This window comes from Photinus pyralis, unplaced genomic scaffold (genome assembly GCF_008802855.1).
Source record: "Photinus pyralis isolate 1611_PpyrPB1 unplaced genomic scaffold, Ppyr1.3 Ppyr1.4_LG5, whole genome shotgun sequence".
In the NCBI taxonomy this organism is placed as follows: domain Eukaryota; kingdom Metazoa; phylum Arthropoda; class Insecta; order Coleoptera; family Lampyridae; genus Photinus; species Photinus pyralis.
Window position 1 is genome coordinate 24,583,194 of NW_022170596.1, and position 20,808 is coordinate 24,604,001.

The 20,808-nt window shown below is 35.6% G+C and overlaps 2 protein-coding genes across 2 annotated transcripts; both read left to right on the top strand.

Moving 5' to 3' along the window:
* The first annotated feature begins 10,297 nt into the window (after positions 1-10,297).
* Positions 10,298-11,133, top strand: LOC116171316 (flexible cuticle protein 12-like). Its single transcript, XM_031488086.1, has 2 exons — positions 10,298-10,434; positions 10,694-11,133. The coding sequence occupies exons 1-2, from the start codon at positions 10,426-10,428 to the stop codon at positions 11,000-11,002; spliced, it is 318 nt and encodes a 105-aa protein (XP_031343946.1). The 5' UTR covers positions 10,298-10,425; the 3' UTR covers positions 11,003-11,133.
* Positions 11,134-16,850: 5,717 nt separating this feature from the next.
* On the top strand, positions 16,851-17,524 carry LOC116171571 (endocuticle structural glycoprotein ABD-5-like). The gene is made up of 2 exons (XM_031488491.1): positions 16,851-17,003; positions 17,165-17,524. The coding sequence occupies exons 1-2, from the start codon at positions 16,902-16,904 to the stop codon at positions 17,462-17,464; spliced, it is 402 nt and encodes a 133-aa protein (XP_031344351.1). The 5' UTR covers positions 16,851-16,901; the 3' UTR covers positions 17,465-17,524.
* Positions 17,525-20,808: the final 3,284 nt, after the last annotated feature.

Below are 20,808 nucleotides of genomic sequence, written 5' to 3' on the forward strand. Positions count from 1 at the left end.
GTTCGATATGTAGTCAGAGATTCTCAATGATGCCCGACTGAGATCATCAGTCTGGGTAGTTACGAACATGGGTTCACTGCCCTGACTGAGTATTACCTAGTACTTGTAGATATTCAAGTAATGATTTACCCCTAGGGTTGCCGTTAGTGTTCCCCCATGTAGTACGGTGAGCATTTGAGTCACAACCTATAATGAGGAACTCTGCCATCTTATTACTGGGAGGTAGGTTGACAGGATCTCCCGGGAGATATACTGATGCTATTACATTACTCCTTGACCTTTACCCTGTATGTCACAGCTTAACTGTATAGTCGTGATAGCACGATCACACAGGTGTGGCAGCAGGAGCTTTAAGGTCTAGGTTTTTATTGCGGTTCCTTTTGTGCCCCCAAGACCAGAAACCCTCAGGTTCGTGAATGAGGGTAATGTCCTGCTTTACAGTGAGGCGTCTGCCTAAGATAACAGCAGACGCCCTTACAGTGTTGCAGGTTTATTTTGATAAAATTCTCTTTCATACTTATGTATGTAAACAATATCTGTTTATCCGGCGTTGCGGGAATCAGACTCCACCAGCGCCTCAATATTCGCAAACTCCTACTTCGAAATCGGCCCAGGTGAGTTACTAACGCTGGAGCAAGCACTGGCTAGAGTTTACCTCGACAGCCTAGGCGGTGATGCTTCCGTAGCTTGTTGCAGTTGCACACTCGCATATAAGCAAAGGCAATCCGATAGACAATACAATCGGATGTTTTCCGACACTTATTTAAGCGAGTGCCTACTAAGCGTGACCTAAACGGCATCGCCCTTACCTCCTTCCCGTCGGCGCGATCCTGTACGCAACGACATCACCGATCCTCCATTTTTTGTACCAGATTTTATTGGTACTGGTCTTTCGTTGACTGATTGGCCACGGAATCGCCGACTGGTATCGGAGCCGAAATGTCCCAAAACCAACCTAAACCATTACAACTTTCTTTGACGCATTTCAATCCATATGGATGAAGTGATATGATAAAATTAACATGAGTGAATTAATTTATCACTTCAGCTAAGTTAATATAATTTATTAGCAGCTTACGTAATTAACAAACTTAATTCAAATTACAAACAATTGACGGCCGAAAGGGCCAAATTTTAATTAATCCTAATTAAATACAATGCATTATTTCGGAAACGTTAACTGTAATTAAGTCTGCCTTCGAACCACCCTTCCAATGGCGGGATTCGCGCCCGCCATTTCTAAGCAATTGGACCAATAAATTTGTGACATAAGAGATATTAATTATTAACTTACGTAGTCTGGATTAAGATTTGTTTTATTTATAAATTTAGTTGTTAATTTACGTTGTTTATTCGATGCCTAAGTTTTGTTTGTAACCGTACTTATTGTAATTTTTTATTTTGTTTATTTAATTGTAAAGAATTTGGATTATTGATATTACCAGGTCATTCAAACTTTATTTAACTGGTATGTGTTTCTGGCCCTAAGTGCCGATTTGTTTTACTACAATTTTTGAATAAATTTGTGCTTTGTGTTAAAAGAATGGTTTTGTATTAAAATGAGCCCAAGTTACGACCCAGTATATTAAGAGTTATTTGTTATTGAGAGTGACCTTATTAAATTGAGCTAGCTGGACAGGTGTGTGGTGGGTGGCTTAGTGTCCGTATGCCATTGCACATAGGAATATATTTGTGTTAATATTTCGTTGGAATATTCATTGTCTACCAGGAAATCAGAAATCAAACAAAAAAATTTTTGTTTCAGGTAAAAACGAAGGGGAGCAGTTTTTTCATTCGGGGACCAGATATTAAAAAATTATTCCATATAGAGCTAGTCATTGGCCAGTTAATTATTTTGCTAAAGAATTTTCAAGACAGTCGAAACAGTGGTTCAACCCCCTTATATACAAACATTCTGGCGAAAGAATAAATTGCGATAATACTGAGGATATATCGTTGTATCAGTTTATTTAACAAAAAATCATGTATAAGAGGATTCGAAAAACGTTGAAATTTTCGGACTACTTTAAAGTTTTTCACTTATGGGTCGGGGACGTTTCATACCCAGACAACTCATACCCGGACGACTCATACCCGGACACCACATACCCAGGACAACTCATACCCAGGACAACTCATACCCAGGACAACTCATACCCAGGACAACTCATGCCCAGGACAACTCATACCCAGTACAATTGGTACCCAGGACTATTCATACCCCATGATAACTCATACCTACCCAGCACTATTCTTACCGACGATAATTCTTACATAGGGTGCGCCATACCCGGGAAATTTTACACATGTGGGCATCATCTCGGGACACGTTTGTCAGCACCCGAGGGAATAGCTACCGCATTATATACTCCATAATATACCCCTTTGGATCCTCAAGGTTTATTTATATTGAACATGTGTAAGAACTGTTCAGTTTCCTCCCCTCATTATTTTATAATGAAAATTTGGATCAACAGTTAAACTGTGAAATGTAGACTAAAAGTGGTCATGTTTAAAATTTCACTTGAAGTAATTCAATTTTCTTTACTTTGCTTTTGACCGGGAAAATTGAATTACTTCAAGTGAAATTTTAAACATGACCACTTTTAGTCTACATTTCACAGTTTAAATGTGGATCCAAATTTTCATTTTAAAATAAAGAGGGGATGAAACTGAACAGTTCTTACACATGTTAAATATAAATAAACCTTGAGGATCCAAAGGGGTATATTATGGAGTATATAATGCGGTAGATATTCCCTCGGGTGCTGACAAACGTGTCCCGAGATGATGCCCACATGTGTAAAATTTCCCGGGTATGGCGCACCCTATGTAAGAATTATCGTCGGTAAGAATAGTGCTGGGTATGAGTTATCATGGGGTATGAATAGTCCTGGGTACAAATTGTACTGGGTATGAGTTGTCCTGGGTATGAGTTGTCCTGGGTATGTGGTGTCCGGGTATGAGTCGTCCGGGTATGAGTTGTCCGGGTATGAAACGTCCCTACCCGTTCACTTATAACTCCGAAACTAAGCGTAAATACGCCACACGTTTTATCCAGCATGCTGAACCTTCTACCCCATAGAAGATTTCGTAATGATGCCTCGTGGACGCTATGAACAAACACACTTTGAAAATAGTTGAAATTTAGAACGTCATATTACTATAGATAGAATATTAGGTAAAGGAACTTAATGTATACGGCCTGATATTACAGAAATAATTATTAAACGATGGAGCACCAGAGATTAAGTGGTATCGATGCATTCCACACTTTTATATGATTTTTTATGAAGATGAAACCTTTAGTTCACAACCATTTATTTTTATGGTATTTAATTTCTACCTTTTCTTCATATTTCGTTTAGGTAAACCAGGAAATAACACGCGTAATTATACAGCAATATATTGATGGGATAATTACTACGTACCACATTGTTACATAGGTTTAGAGAATTTAGTAATAAAAAAAACCAAACCTTCTCAAAGCGATTTATGTAAAATTGTTACACATTAATAAATGGTACGTCTTCCTAAGTTACTATTACTTACTCAGATATTTATCAGAGTTAATCCAAGATATTTATCTTCTTTAAAGGTTAGCGGTAGATTGACCGAGAAGAACCTTTACTACAGATAACAATAATTATTGGGCAAACACCAGATGACCAAGTTGCTGTAATAAAAACAATGTTGATCGTGACAATTCATCTTGTTTGCAACTTAGCCTTTGATACTCTTGTATAGCTAACAAAAATGAAATAAAATTACACCTATTCAAATTAAGTCTTTAAACCCACTGCAAGCGCGTTATATAAATTATTATATCTACTCATTTTATTATACCATTAAATTGAAAGATCAGGACGATAATTTTCCAATGGCAGCTTTTTCACCATTAAGCACTTTCATCAGTTAATTTGGTATGCAAGAAATTCAATTTGTGAGGGCGTTTCCTAAGTTTACAAACTGGGTTACATACACATTAAGTCCGTAAAGCGGAAAAGAGAAAATTAATAAATATGTAAATTTTAACAATAAGTAGTATCGTCTCATAGAACACCCATATTTCATTGCCAGAAAGAGGACAGTGTGATTTATCAGTGTAATTTTCATCGATTAAGGAAGCATTGTTCTTACGCTTTGCACCGGAAGGTATTTTTAATTTCCTGTTAATCCTGTTAATCAGTAGGAATCTAGGTATCATTACAAACAGTAGCTGGAATAGAAATTTCTTGGACTGAAGAGACTTACCCCTGTCATGTACATTGGCCCCATTTACACACAATTGTAAATCTGTTTCACTTTGGACCATAAAAGTTCTAAATTAATTAACACCGAAATTAAATGCAAATAAAATTCCCAACTATTGAAATAATATAAACCAAAATCGTTTCCTTAGATCTGATTCTTATCAATGAATGAAATACAATGCAGAATCTTTTCATACAAATAGTTCTCATAGGTAGATTTCTTCAGGAATATCAACGTTATTTTAAGCAAAACCAATATGCAATTTTCTAGAAATAACCAACCTTCCTTTAAATTTACAATTATTGATCCTCTTTTCTCGGAAAAATGCCACTTCCAGCCTGGTAACGTTAACTTCGTGTTGAATGCAAAGCTCCAAGTTCCAATTTTACGAAAATAATACACAATATTGTTATATACTCTGGAATAAAACGCCAAGATTCCTCTGTGCTGTGTTACCTAATATTAAATTTTGCCCAATTAATTAAGCTTTGTGTTGTGGGTAAATGGACCAATTGTTGCCTCCCGAATGATGTCTTCAAAATATTATTATCGCACAAATGTTTTACGCAAAAATGGTTTGTAACTCTAGTGCAAATATACAACCACAACGGAAAACAACAATACTGCTATGCATTACAACAACACGCCTATTTGTGTCTATTTGTATATACATAGCGATGAGTGATCGTCGAGTCACACTTGCATTTCTTGTTTACACAGGAAATCGTACTTAACTCGAACTTCCAAAGTCGACTCGATAGTCACTCATTTTTGATCGCCCAATATATAATACCTATTGTGGCTCGGTGAGGATAATGGCTAGCTCTTGGCAAATTCGTTTCTTTGAGGTTCACCCAATGGACCGATTTGCTTAAGATTGTACGACGCGCCTTGCGAAAACGACCGGCGCAGATTTAGCATTGCGTAACAGCGTTTAGCGAATGCTTGTTTTCCCACTCTGTACACTCATATTTATAGGTATCGCCCTTGGAAAATCTGACCCAATAAACGCTTTATTACAACGATGAATGGTATAAATACTTAACCTCCGCGCTATCATAAACTTTTTGTAGATCAACATTCGGTTACTACAAACGTATTTAACTCGCCCTTATTTTAATTACAATGACCCGCTTCATTTGCCTGATCCCGAATATACACATGTACTGCCGCACAAATATTAATTTCCTTACACATTCGCGAACACAAAATTATATTTAGATACGGAGGTCTTGTTACAAAGTTCGAATTACGTTTGTTCAGATTCCATAAGAATAATAAACAAAAATTTGTAAAAGGAATCTAAAGAATATTTTGAATTCTGATGAAATTTCTAGGATATTCCATTCGAAGAAGATCCTAAGGTGATATTTATACGATTCTTTTAACATTCTAAAGATTCCAGACGTTCTTATTAGTTTTATACAAATTCTAAGAATGTGCAGAAGAACCGTTAAATCCTAGCTATATTCTATAATCGCAGGAATATTCTAGAAAAGCTCCGAGGAAAGATTAGGAGAAGAATTCTAATGCGACTTCAAAGGTTATCAGAACGTTCTTGGCGATTCTGTAACGGGAGAGGTCATTTGGGATTTCAATTTTTTTCTCGAACCTTCGTTGGAATCGTATCAAATTTTAAATGTAAGGGTAGATCCGTGTTGTTTTTGGAATATTATTGGAAGTTGCAGGGTGTCGAAATTTAGATATTTAAAGTGTCCCATAAAAAATCGTCCGCGGTGGAATTTCACTAATAAAAATTAAAATCGTGTTGGAAATGAAGTGCATAATTCAAGTTTCATCGCCTCTTTTGTCTTCGTAATGAGTTCAGGATATTATGGCGCCGCGATAACGCAAGGGAATCTCAAATTAAGCCTTTTTTAAGAGCTAGATAAAATTACATCAGTGAAATCGACATAACGCAAAATCAGACCGTGGAAAACTTGCATCAGCTTTCCTCTGTATGAAAATTAATGACCTAAAAACGTTCGGGATTGGTAACGCAAAAAGATCTAACCAATAGGGAATTTAGATATAGCCATTTTTAATTAATTCACCATTTTCACTTTGTCCGTTCCTATGTGTCGCTACTAGATCTTTATCTTAAAAGCTATTCTACTATTTTCGGTATTTGGTTCGTTATGGTGTCGAGGCTTGCACCAAGACACCTTTGGTTAATATCATTTCGCAAGAAAATTTCCTTTCTAATGATAACAATAAGAGGGGGGGGGGGGGAAAGGTGTTCCAAGATCAGTGTGTAAATTCGAAATGGTGGTAATTAATAGTTATAGAACCAAAACCTTCGCTTTTCTCGGATTTTTTTACATTTCGAGAAACCTTCTCTAAATTTGATCAGCTGTTTTTCGGTTAATATTAGGTCTAGAAATGCGCTTCACCAGCCAAAGTCTAGCAAATTTAATGCCCTACAATTTTGTAATGCACTAGGTTACAAAAATATTGTTACTTTACGAGTTATAAGCGAAGGTTCTTACCCCCTTTACAAATTAGTACACAATCTTGAGGCCGAAAACTTATGATATACATCCTGGTGTACTCCTAAAAAACCTGTAAAAATTCCGTTAACTTTGGAATACGTCCATATAAAATGTGATATCGACTGGTTTAATATGAGAGCTCAAATAAGAAAGCTAAGTCTAAATAAGGGCTTCATTGGAGCACTCGCTGGTTCTCAATCCTCTAAAATCGGCAGTCATGTTGTTTGGTAACAAGCAGAAAGTCACCGACTTGAAACATTTGGTAAAATTCAGAATTGGCGACAAAGCTGTTGCACTAAAGGAGGAAGCAAAAAATTTAGGAATAATGATAGACAATTCGTTTAGATACAACAAATTACTCACTAGCTACATTCAGAGAGCATATGCAAATTTAAAATTTATCTTTCCCCATAGGCACTACTTGTCCCAAACTTTAAAAGCTCAACTCTGTAACGCGCTGGTACTAAGCCACTTTAATTACTGTTCGCAAGTCTACGGTCCGTGCATCACTCAGGATATGTCTGCAAGAATACAGCGAGTACAAAACTCCTGTATTAGACTAGTATTTGGTCTTAGGAAGTTTGATCGAGTATCTTCCAAATTAAAAGAATTACGCTGGTTCAGCATGAGGGATAGGCGACTGCTTACTGCGGCGTGTCTGTATCATAAAATTATCTGGAACAAATCTCCTCCATATTTATACCGCAAAATATCTTTTAGAACCGATGTTCACAACTTAAATTTACGGTTTAGTGGTGGGATTACTCCACCCTCTCATCACACAGAAATGTACAAGAGATCTTTTAGTTATAATATTTTTAAAGTATATTCGTCTGTTCCAGATTTGATTAAGCCCCTTTCTCCGCAGTATTTCAAAATTAAATTGCGTCAAATATTAGCCCATGACTCTGTACGTACGTTGTAGATTGTCATTCATGTCTATCTTGTTTAACTTGTCTCTCGTCTCTTTGTCCGCTTTTCTTAGTATATTACTCAATCTCTTTTCATCTCACTCTCATTTAGTTACTCCTATGTGCATTTATTACTATTTCATATTTTCCTTTTTATTATATTACTCAGTTATAAGCATTACTTGATTATGTTAATTCTAATTGTATTCAGGGAGTCGGTAGAAGATCAGAACCTGCCTGTGCAGCAACTGAACCGATAACCCCTGTGGTTTCCATTTTTTTAATTTGGTGGAAATAAACACATTATTATTATTATTATTATTATTATTAAAAGGTTTCTAAAAAAAACCATGTGGGATATTTTGGACATCAAATTTACAGTTGTCTTCGGGTGACGAATTTAAAAGCCTAACGACTTCAAGTACATTTTTGAATTTTTGATGAAAAAAGATTAAATTATTCGATTCCATGTGCATCATAGGTAGAATGCTCCTGATACAGGAAGTGAACCAGAATAATGGTTCATATGACAATACACCTTTAGTACTTGCGTCATTTTTCATACAGCTAGGAGTTTATCCCTTAATTGTAGATAGCGATTCTTGGTCCATCTACGGATTTGTAACTTTGGAAACAAACACCCCTACGGTTAACTGCACGTCACACCAGAGCATAGAATACAATAGAAGCGCTTCTGGTTAGACATGAATCACTTATTCGGGTGGTAGTGGGATGAATGTGTGCTTTCAGAAGAAGGGACATTGTCTGGTTTAGTAACAAGTTTCATAAATTTACTTCCGCTCCTCAGGGTCACCGATAGCGACGAAGAGTAGTTTCGCAAGAGAAGATCATCACGAAAAGGGTGTGAAGCGAACTAACGACTTATCTTGATCTTTCGGACGAGCATAAAATTATTTTAGGGATCTCTTCCACTTTCCAGAATTTTGGATTTCCTTCACACTAATTTCTGATGGTTCAACCTTCGATCGACAATTTTCCAGTTTTGCATCGCTTCCTACAGTTGGAAGCGTATGTAACTTTGAACTCTAACCTTACCTACTATAATTGCTATTATTATTGTGGCATGCAAACGAATATCGTGCGTGCTCATCTCCTTCATTCGCGTGGTATTTCCATTTTGTGCGCTCATTCCGATTAACAAATGTTTCTCATATTGGCGGAATCTGGTTAAAGTGACCCATTAAGTATAAAAGTGGATCTTGTCAACATGCAACTGGTACGAGTTGCGCAACTAAAGGTGCCAGGAAGTCTATTTAAATTTAGATTACCTACTAAACAAAAGGTAATAAAGGGGAGACCGACAAGTGACATTTACAACATTTTATGTACTACAAGTGATTGTGTGAAGCTGTAAAAATATTTTTTTAAATATTTTGAAAGGTTATTGAAAACATCAACGTTAAGCTTTGTAGGAAATTTGCGACCAACCTCCTCTCGCGGTATAAGTGAATGATTGAATTAAGAATTAGAAAAGGTCAAACGTAATTATGTAAAGATATTAGCGTTACTTGTATGCATCCAAGTACAATGGAGATAAAAGAAACTCCGTTACTTAATCCGACTTGTTTATGAGATCTAAAATCGCGTACAATAGTAACAAATTTTTAGGATAAGGTAAAGACGTAATTGTTTTGAAATACGAAGCCAATTATTTATTTATTGATGGCTTAATTGTTAAAAAAACAAAGAGATGCTGCGTGCAAATGATGGGCAGTTGACTTTTATTGCATGTTGTTATAGCAACTGGAAAGATGTTTGCAATCCGATAATTAGGTACAGCTTCATTTAAATCTGCAACGATTTTGTGTAATCGAAGAAACATGGGGAAGATGCAGTTTTCGGAGATTGTTAAGAAACACAATATGCGTATGTGTATGTTGCATAATATCCTTTGGCATTTTCGAATTAATTATTCCAATAGTTATTATTTACACGTAATTTGCGAAATCAATTTCTGACCTGAGCCCATCCGGTGCATCTGTGAAATCCTCCAGTTGCCACATTTTCAACGTTATAAATCAACAATTACACATCGTAGGACCATTTCTTATAAATTAGTTGCTCAATGCATTGTATATTCGAATGGTTTTATAGAGATTAGGTATTCTAATAATTGGCCCGTTTATTTCTTACTTAGATATAATTTTTTTCGAATTAAGTTGCGCAATTCCCTAAACGTCTCAATTTAGTAGGTAACTGAGGCTAAAAACGATAATTTTAGACGTAGGAGGTAATTTGAAATGGAGATTTCGATGATAATTGATAACGCTCTTCTTTTACGTGATTGCAATTGAATTGTCTGCAAAAGGGGGTGATGAATAATGTAGAAAGTTGACGATCTTGTGAAGATTTACCGCATTCTCCGTAACCTTCAATTACGATTACTTACACCTGCATTTTTATTGTAATTTTAGAATCCTAATAAAGTAATTAAATGCGCGTAAAAGGTAAACTCTACATACGCACGAGCATTGCTTAAAAATTGCCTTGACAACCAAAGTACCTAAAGTGTTAATAAATATTAGGATACACACTCCCAAAAGTCAAAGAATGCCTTCGGGAAGTATTTCGCTCGAAGCCAATTAAAGACTCGCATGCAAATTAAATCTAAATACTCTATGACTTCTTCACTTTGTAGACGAATGGGGGATTTTATAAAAAGCTCTCCCTGTTTGAAGATATAAAAGCGGCGTCAACTGAAAACTGGCAGTATTCTGGTGTACACGACTTTAACAAACATCAACAACATGAAGACGGTGAGTGCTATTTACACATTCTATTACTTTTAAGATGTTACTTCACTCGCGTTTTCACTGCCGATCTCTCATTTAGGATGGTTTAGTACATGGAGTGTTGTGTAATAATTTTTTCTTCGTTAGAATTGTAATTGGATAATAAAAGTGCATATACAGTGATTACAAAACCTTAGTGACTGCTACTTAACACCAACAGAAATGGATACATATGCAATCATAGGAATTTATCTCTACTAAGTGATTTCTTTTTCTCTTGCAGGCCGTAGTTATCCTCTCAGTGTTCGCAGTCGCTTTGGCGCGTCCACAACAGCCGAGATCTCCTGACGCGGACGCCCAAATTTTAAAGTACAACAACGAAAACAACGGACCCGAAGGATACAATTTCGACTTCGAGACGAGTAACCAAATTACACGACAGGAGGAGGGCAAATTGGACAACCCGCAAGCGGAGGAATCCAACATGAGGGTTGTCGGAAGCTTCAGTTACCCGCTTCCCGATGGTAAAACCCTCAAGTTGACGTTCACCGCCGACGAAAACGGTTACAGACCACAGTTTACCATCTCATAAACATTTCTCGCATAACGCTCACAACTAAAGTTGTTATATTATTTTATATTAAAAGATAAATATGTAAAAAAATATGTAAATATATGCTTTTATTCCTGTTTCAATAATAAAGACGAGTCTGTTTCAAACAATATTTGTTTTTTGAGATCCATGCGTGTAGGTGATGTAAAGATTCATCAAAAAGTAAACAACTTTTTATTTTCTAATCGAGGATACTTCATCATCGTGTCACCTCCACCAATAAAAATTCTTAGTGTGTTGTCACTGAAGGTTAGCGATTATCGTTAATCAAATACATTCCCTACTGTGACAAAACTTTAACACTTTTTTTATAATAATCCTTCCGAGTGTCTGCCCAAAATGACCCCGTCAGAATAGTCACACCTTCTATATAATTTCAACTTACTTAGAAAACAAAGAAAAAGTATTTTTATGTAAAATGTAAATTGTTAGTACTCAATAATTGTACTTCCATGGAAATTGCAAACGGTAACAAATGCGATACACATTCTTCTGGAGGACCCGAATAGCACAAAGCTTCTTCTAAGATAATTCATAACAGCCGAATTGTTCTAATATTTGGTCAGTATTTCGCTTGCACTACAGCCTACATGTAATTAGGCCCCCTCTTCTAATAATTCAATTTTTGGTAAATTAAAAAAAAATGCTTGATAATTCGAGGACTAAGCAAAAAAACAAAGAAACAAAGAATTGAATAAATTGCCAAATGGCTCAAGCATCATTGAAATTTGTTAAGGGGGTGACCACTCCACCTAAAAAATCTAGGGTTTGAAACTGACTCTATTCCAGCATTTTTTTTGTCAATATTGAAACCGATTTATTAGGAGCGTAGATTTCAGATGGGACACTTCAATTTATAAACAAACGGATGATGATAGTTCAAAGTCTGTCAACACGATGCCACTGCCAACTCGACCTTCAGCCGGATTACGTGCAGCTCTATTGTAAATATTGCAGATTGCAATTGCAAAATGAGAATTATTTTAAAATCCTGCTATATTAGGTGAAGGATATAGTAAACATAAAAAAATGTTTACTAAACTTTTTTGGGCGGCCTCTTCTCTAGGGGCTATTTTGTATGCAGGTGACCTTGTTCTAATCTGTTTTAACGTGGCGAGAGGAGGGGGGTCAAGTAATTCAGATTTAGATTAAGCTTAAAAATTACTGAATCAATTAACTCATTGACAGATTCCTTCCTTTTGCTGTAGTCTTAGGGGGTGTGATGGTGTTAACGTAATAATAAAGCTGTCGGCAAGAAATTCATGTTTAATAGAAACGGCTGCCCTCTCAACTTCCCCACTGTATACACTTTCTTCCGAAAAACTAGTAATATCAAGTAAAGTTCGCTGGTAGCCCACAAAAGAACTTCAGAAGAGAAGAAGATTTGTTTCAAAAATGTATAAAAATATTTCCAAATTTTTTTGCAAAAATATAACAACAAGAATAGAACAAACATTATTTTAAGGGCAGAAATGGGTATAAACCAGGATTCTCTAAAGCAAAAAATATAGTCATTGTATATTGATCAATTATACAGCGGTGTAGTCCCTAGTTTTTATGAAGTGTTACTTTAATTTCATTCTGAAGGAAAAGGAAAATTGGAGGCCATGTAACTACAACTTTGAGTACCCGTTTCCTTATTTTCTTCGATTTTTGTTGTTTTCATACACTTTTTGTGCAATTTTCTTGCAATTAATTGATTATAAGACCTCCCTATTTCTATTAAGCATGGAATATGTACTTAAATTCCGTTATCATACGGTGATTGTGTTTTTGAGGTAATTTGTAATTGCCGGTTTAGGAACATTTTCGCCCCTAGGCACAACCCCCTTAAGTGCCTACCTGCTAATGGCACTTCAGTTTAATTAAAAAAATCCTTTTTTTTTTATTAGTATTGCTGTGTGCAACTGGTCCGTATGTCACAAAGACCGTACACAAAACACCAAAACAAAAACCTAGCTAGCTCTTTCCCTTTACTTATTAACACGGCACAAAACTTCTCCCCTGCACAGAGGATAGATTCGACTCTGCTCTCTGTTAACCTGTTAACTTCTAACAGATAGTGGGTCAAACCAAATACCTTAAACTCCAAACTGAACTGCAAAATTTTGCATAGTTAAAATCGCAAGAATCCAATAAAAACACAGGAAAATTAGAAATCGTCGTTAGAATGAAACACACGGAAAATTAATGACAATTACAAAAGTGCGATTTAATTCTAACACACACACAAGGAAAATGGTACAAAAACACAAACAATTATTACAAAAAGACTAAAATTAAAATTTAACTACTTACATTACTTGTCCAGGAATTGAAATTTCCAAATAAAAGGTATCCGTACACAGTTCACCAAAAATTATAATTTTCAATAAACACACTTTATGCTAACGACAGGGTAATCGCAGCAAGTATAGTGGCGTTGATAAACACCTCTCCTTGCAGCACCTTTGATGGCCAAGACTTCAAAATGTAGAACAAAAACTAGCCGCGAATTCGGCTTCCGTCTACGCAAACGAAACTTCTTCAATCTTCAAACTCACATTGAATGAAAACTTTCAATGCCGGCTGTGACTTCAAATGAGTACTAACTGGCCGTAAATCAACGATGGAATTCGCAAGAAGCGAAATAAATTCTCCAACAAAACGTAACTCGGTGCTGAACGTAGCAAAAAGCCGATTTCAAATTTCAATGAAACATAGTTCTTCGTTGACTGTTGCTAAAAGTTGATTTCAAACGTAGTACGGCGTAAACTCTGACTAAAAGCGACGTTTTTCCTCTTAGCGTCCTATTTAAGGCGAAAACCCTTCTTCCGAAAATCAAAATTGCAACAACCAATCATACACAGTTGACAACGACTATCCCCTCAACGTACGTTAATAGACCAAAAAATCGAATAGTTTTTATAAATCAATTCGTTATCAGACATTAAGAGACTTAAATTCTAGGAAAAAATAAAATTTCATCTCTCTTAACTACACAGAAAGGGCGATAAATCACATCCTCCTGTCAATTAAATTAAACATTTACAATTGATAACAGATAAAGACCAAACAAAATTCCCAGAAATTTCTATGCTAAATAAAATAAAAATGTAAACAAAAACAACCTTGACCGCTTTCTCGTATGACACAATAATCCCCATGCCGTTACATAGACCAACTACAAATTAATAAAATTTAATTACAAATGTTAATTACACAAGGAGACCGCCCTTGTCCATCTTAATTAAGACGTCCGAAAATTTCATCTTGCCAGACGAAATAAACACAGCAGTATTTAACAGTTACAAAATAAATGAAATAGGATTAGTTTACCAAACATTGACTCGGTACACGGCATGTTAAAGTCCATCAGTACGCTGACGACGCACAAGAAATCCCATTTTCCCATAGTTTTCAAATATGGTATGGCAAACTATTTCAAGTTGGGCGTTGGGGGCGACAGGCGCCTTTCCATATAGAGAAAAACACCTCTGAAGTAAACCATGAGGGCCATATAAGTCATATACCAAAAAATTCCTCTTTTTGTCACTACTGCAAATATATCCTAAACAAATTAAATTATGGAATAGTGATGTGCAACCAGTTGGGAAAAGCAATTGATGTGCAACCAGTTGCGAAAAGCACCATTGTTCGTAACGAGCGGATTTCTGCGGAAACGAGTGAAGCGAGTTCCGCAAAAGAAAGCGAGTTACGAATAGCAGTGTTTCCCAACGTGTTTCAGGCAATATTTTTTCTAATTTTGATACTTCTCATCACTAGTTGCGAAATATTATACTTTTCACAAGTGGTTGTGAAAAGTAAGGCATTTGACAATGTCAACGAGTCTTAAAAAGTGTCAGTTTAAATGTCAAAATTTAGAAAAAATAATAAATTGTTTATTTCGCGATAAGTTTGTCGATATTTCTTGAATTCTTTTCATACTGAAAAACATAAAACCTGATGGGAAAAGAAGATAGACCTTCGGCTCGTTCTAAACTATCCTCCGATTCCAGTGCCTTTGTCTCTATGCAACATTGATAAATCGATTATTAAAACCGACAAATTTGCTTTGCTGAAACTTCTTCAGGCCATCTTGTATACCTTCAAGGTATAGGACAAAAGATTTTACCACTCTAGGTAGGGCAATTCAGTCAGACGGACGAATAGACGGACGAACAAAACGCAAACAACAGCACATTTTTTTTTCTTTAAAAAATGCGCTAAAAATTGTCCTATATAAAGAGTAGGCATATTGTTTAAACAATACAAATAATTACTCCCCCCTCCCCTCTGAAAGGCTTCTGATTTAAATAATAATAAAAAGAACGAAAATTTACAAAATAGAGATTTATTAATGAAATCGGCCATTTTTAATTAAGAATTAATCTGATTCGTTTTTTCTAGCGAATTACAGAAGACCCCAAAATCTCGCGCTCGTTTAAATGTGCAATCTTGCTTTTCCCAGGGCTTGTAGTAAAATCGCACTACGCAGTTTTAGTCATGTAGGCTTAATTAAGATAATTTACTCTCAACGCCGGACAGAGTGGCGCAAAGACTTCCGAAACTCATTGACAAATTGCACCTAGAACCGCGCACCCTTAACGAAGGAAAAACAACCCCTTACAATCTCGCTCGATCTGAGATTCCTATGTGCGATAAATTCAACATATACGCTCAACGCAAATGCAACAGGTCAAATACAGTTTTGTAACATATTATAGAATCTAACCTTTGCGTTTCCCAAAAAAAAGGAACATTGGAAAATTAAGTATGTATTAATTACTTATGAGCAAGCTTCAAATTTGCATGGCGTATTTAAAGCCATTATAAAATATGCATGCATTTATGCAGAATAAAACGTCGAAATATTCACTTAAATATGCATTTATCTTTCTAATATAACTTTATACAAAAATAGAAAATGGCCAAAGCGTCAAATTATGTCTGTTGTCAGCAAATATGGATTTGTATCTACAAAAAACTTCTTTGAACCTCGCTGGGGCTCTTTTTGTATAGTGCACATTTTCAGTTCCTGTTCGAGCATCTTATGCAATTCATTTTAGGAATTGATTTCTCCGTTGGTACGAAAATTTGGAATAAATAGAAGTGACTGACTTTCTGTATCAATAAATATCAACGGTTTTAGTGCTTGCAAAATTGTAAGACATCCATTGGTTTTAACTACCGACAAAACCATTAATAGTGACACTTTGATAAATATGCAATAATTACAGAAAATATTCATAATATGCAGGAATTCGTAAAAACCGCAAATCTAATGCATTTATATGTACCTTCAAATTTAATTATGATTTATGAAACGCATAAAAATTAAAATTTGTATTACCTTAAGGGTCGCAGAGAAAACATGACTACTTTTGAGACTGTATTTAAAGTATCCAATTACAGTTGGCTACAGTTGACAAAGGTCTAGGTCATCCGGCTGAACCCCATGGTTTTGTGAGAGGAACATAGGAATTATTTATTAGTAGGTACTTCGCAATTTCTGACAGGTTCCGTAATGCAATACTTACTTGACCTTTACCTTTACTAGTATTTCATCAATTACTGTCCATGATCAATTGAATTTACCCGTGCGGTTTTCAAAGCCACAATGGCTCTTATGCTTATGACCAATTTTGAAAATCAAAGGTACCATATCTCTCTAAATTTGATTGTTATAATTTATTAAACTACCACCAACCATACAACCAATAAAAATTACCTACTTCATCTAATTTCTTTGAATAGAACTTGAAGAATCGCCATTTATCAAAACGCAGGCGGAATTTCAAACGATGTTGCAAATGTCAAAGATGTATTGTTTTAAAAGTAATGGTTTGGGCGTAATACACCTAATATAATAAATGGCATCATCCTCAAATACGAAAGGATGGGAGTTTCTAAGATTTACCTTCTTTTCGGATATAAAAGGCGACTTCAATCACAGAACCAGTATACTCTTACGTTAAACTGCAAACGCATTATGAAGACGGTGAGTGCATCATTTTTATATAACTTTCCCACATTTGTTACTGTCCATGTTTTTACTATAATTAGCAATTATTATCTAATTTCGGTTTTGTTTTACATCACCCGTTGCATCAGTAATTACGCCTTCATCTTCTGTATTTAAAATAATCCATCTTTCCTCAGGTACTCTTAATCCTACCAATTTTGGCGGTCGCACTTGCAAGGCCTCAAAGCCCTGAAAGTCAGGCGAAAATTGTGAGATACGAAAATGAAAATGACGGTATTACCGGATACAAGTTCGGTTTCGACACGGAAAATAGTATCAGCCGGGACGAGCAGGGCACGTTGAAAAATCCCGGCGCCGAGAATGCCGCAATGGAAGTGCACGGACAGTCTTCGTACACGGACAATACCGGAAAGAAGGTTTCGATGACTTACGTTGCTGATGAGAATGGTTTCAGACCGCGTTTCACAATTAGTTAGGTCGTCCAATTGTTTTGTTTGTTTCCTATTTCGCACTAAATAAAATGTTCTTTTACATTAGCCCTGGTTGTGATATTTGTAAATTGTATACATAGGCATAGGAACAGTGCTTGGTCTAATTAGACGGTAGCCCATACTGGAGATTTAGTTGAAGTAGGTTTACCACACCTCGGAACAGAAGTTAAACGGTGTCAAACTGGTGCTACACTAAGTACCTACGATTAGTCTTTCACAGGCAGAGAAAAACCGATTCTGTGCGAAAAACCAAAAACTCCTTAGGGAGGTTAGAAACATTATTACTATTATCGGTTTATCACGATACCATTGTCTTTGCTACTACTGTTTGAGTAGTGGTCCCAAAAATTTAGCTGCACAAAAGATACCAAACAATCCTCCAATTAATTTTGGGTCAAGATTATTCGAAGCCTGCCTAGTAAACCACGAACTTCATCAGTAGGTTTGGTGAAGAAGAAATGAAAAACCACAAAATTCACACCAATGTAGTCAAGTTTGATTAAGCAATGGTAACTGGAAAATTGGGTTCCACCCTCAATTCAGCACATATTACATAATTATCCTGTATTTCCTTTTTTCGTAGCTCAAAGTTCAATGAGCAAGTTTAATTCCGTTATAACTTCACATCAAAAGCAACAGTCTCTTTGGCATTTGAAAATATAAAGGATATGAAAAATGTAATATTTTGCAAAAATTTATAAGCGGAAGTTTGTATTTTTTTGTCAGACAAAAATCTCAAACCTCCACTCAAGGTTCTTCAAAACTACTACTTTGTTGGTATGATTTACCGTTTCCGTTTCGCTTCTTCAGACAGTTCAATCTAAAATATTGGACTGGTAAAGTTTATTATAGCATGTCCATATCCAATGTTCTGTGCCAAGCTGCACCCCATGATGGAATATCTTTTTTAAACTATCATTTTGAGACTATTACTTATAAATTGGTTGGTTGGTCGGCACGGAAATCTAGAGATTTCCAAGGGTAGAGCAGTTTAAGCGTTGCCCATCATACAAATTCTATAGGTTGACGAAATGTGGAGGGCCGATTATCTACTAAATTACTTAACTAGTGGAATTGTATTCGTAAGCCGTGGTGGAAATGAAACCCGTCTTTTCTGCGTCGGTTAATTTCTGTAGAGCTTTGTTTTATTAATGGATTCCGGATGTCTGCGGATTAGATGTCGGGGATTTAGATCATATTCATTCATTCATTCTTAATCGGAGCTTCTGGATTACCACTGTAAATTCGTGAGAAGACGGAATTTACAGTGCGAAAGGATAACCTCTTTCTCTTGTGCTTCATGCTCTTCTTCGATCGGGAAATATCCGGAAATATCCACTAAATCCGCTAAATAAAATCTTTCGGGGTTCGAGACCGAAAGTCTGTGTTTTTCGAGAATTAAAAAACCCAGGGATTGTTACGAGTATTTTGGTTTTATTGAAACGTAAAATAGCTAAAATTTAACAACGCGAGTTCCGTTAGTTACAGTAAAAAGAGAAGACACTTTAAAGTGAATTAATTGTAATGTGCCAGTTTTAGTTACGCAGAAAAAATACGGATTATTTCGAATTTAAGAGGAAGTAATAAAAAGTTATTGTCGAATTGTGCTTGCTAATGTTCATCCCGAGGGCAGCTACTCCCTGGTCAATTAATGGAAGAAAAAGTTATCCGACGGGAAAATCCTAATATACATTTCCGTTAGTTAATCTTCTACGTCATGGTCACTATAAGGAGGGTTATCTTCAGCCTAATTTTAGTATGTTAACTTAAAGAAAACCATCGTAAATCATATTAGACAGAAGTAAAAAAAATTTGGCAAGTAATTTTGAGTTGTATATTCCTAAAGAGATCAACCTAATGGCATATGAAACCGTTTTGTAATGCATACACTTTACCGTTTAGAAATCCATTAGAATTGAATTTGTTAGCTAATAGAACATATCACTTTTTTATTTAAAATTGGTGCGCTCAAATTTCAGTAATTTTCCAATTATTGGGTCCATTTATGAACTGTGTATAGAAAATTGTACCATATATCATTCCTAGGTTCAATAAGTTCATGTTAGTTCGAAAGTCGTGCCAAGGGAAAATTAGTCTAGTATATCTAATAGTCTAATATATCTAAACTTGACCACTATGACCACATGGGGTTTAATTTTGCGAGCAGGCAAAGCAAGAAAAGCAGCTTTTAAAGACAATTAGGAAATTCGGAATTTTTTCATTAAGTAAATCACTAAAAAAATCATGGTAAGTGTAGCAGGAGGTAAATCATTATAAATATTTGCTAAAAAATTCAGATTCATTTAATGAATTAGGTATATTTTGCTTCAACCCCTTTAATTACAATAAGCCTATTACACATTTAATGGCTACGTAGTTAGCACAGAAATATGCAGACCTTAATATGTGACAACACAATATATAAATTAACGATTAAGACCTAATTAAGGGTCTAATTTAACACCCTAATGCATATAGGCCATTCTTCTTTATCAAGATTTTGCGATTCATTCTTAAATTTGGCTATTCAGTGGTGTGCAATTGAAATATTCACCACAAGCATTGAATACTTTATACCCTCAACAGGCTTTCGCCCAATTACAGAGTGACCCTCATAATGCATTTTAGAGGTGGTCTTAAGTTATTCTATACTATTCCGGTATTTACCTTACGAATTACGAAAACTGCAGGAAAACCTAATTCGGAGTAGCCGGTAGAATGCTCGAAACTGATCTAAAAGGATATTCCCATCTCTACCACAGATGAAAAATTCACCTCAACTCAGGTTCGAACACCCGATTGTATCGAAAACCAACATGTAGGTAATCAAACGATATATCAAGGCGTCGTCGAAAATTCACCTTTGATCTGCGGGTCGCAACCTTGTGAGCTCAAAAGGGTGCATTCTGACTAATTTGTAACAGATCACATACAAACAAACAAAAGGGGTAGTGAATACCGCGGCACAAAATATTGCGAAAGTAGTTCTAACGTCGTCTGACACCCTGCCGAAGCCTGTTATGATATTAATACCTTCTCTGACTACGTGTTGATCCCATTTTTACTAAAAATTAATTGATATTTAAATATTGACCTTGCATATGTATATATTACAGTGTCTTATTTGTAATATGTTTGAGATCGTTTATTAAATTACCCTCGATTGTGACATCAATGATTGTTTATGTTTATCCCTATCAAGTATCTTATTTTTTGATTTGTCAAAACCAGAACAAAAATTCCGTAGTCAGCATTGTTTCTTCCTTTTGGATAAGTATTCTTGAAATTTACTAAAAACTAAGTGGCGCCTATCTGGTTTACTATTACTA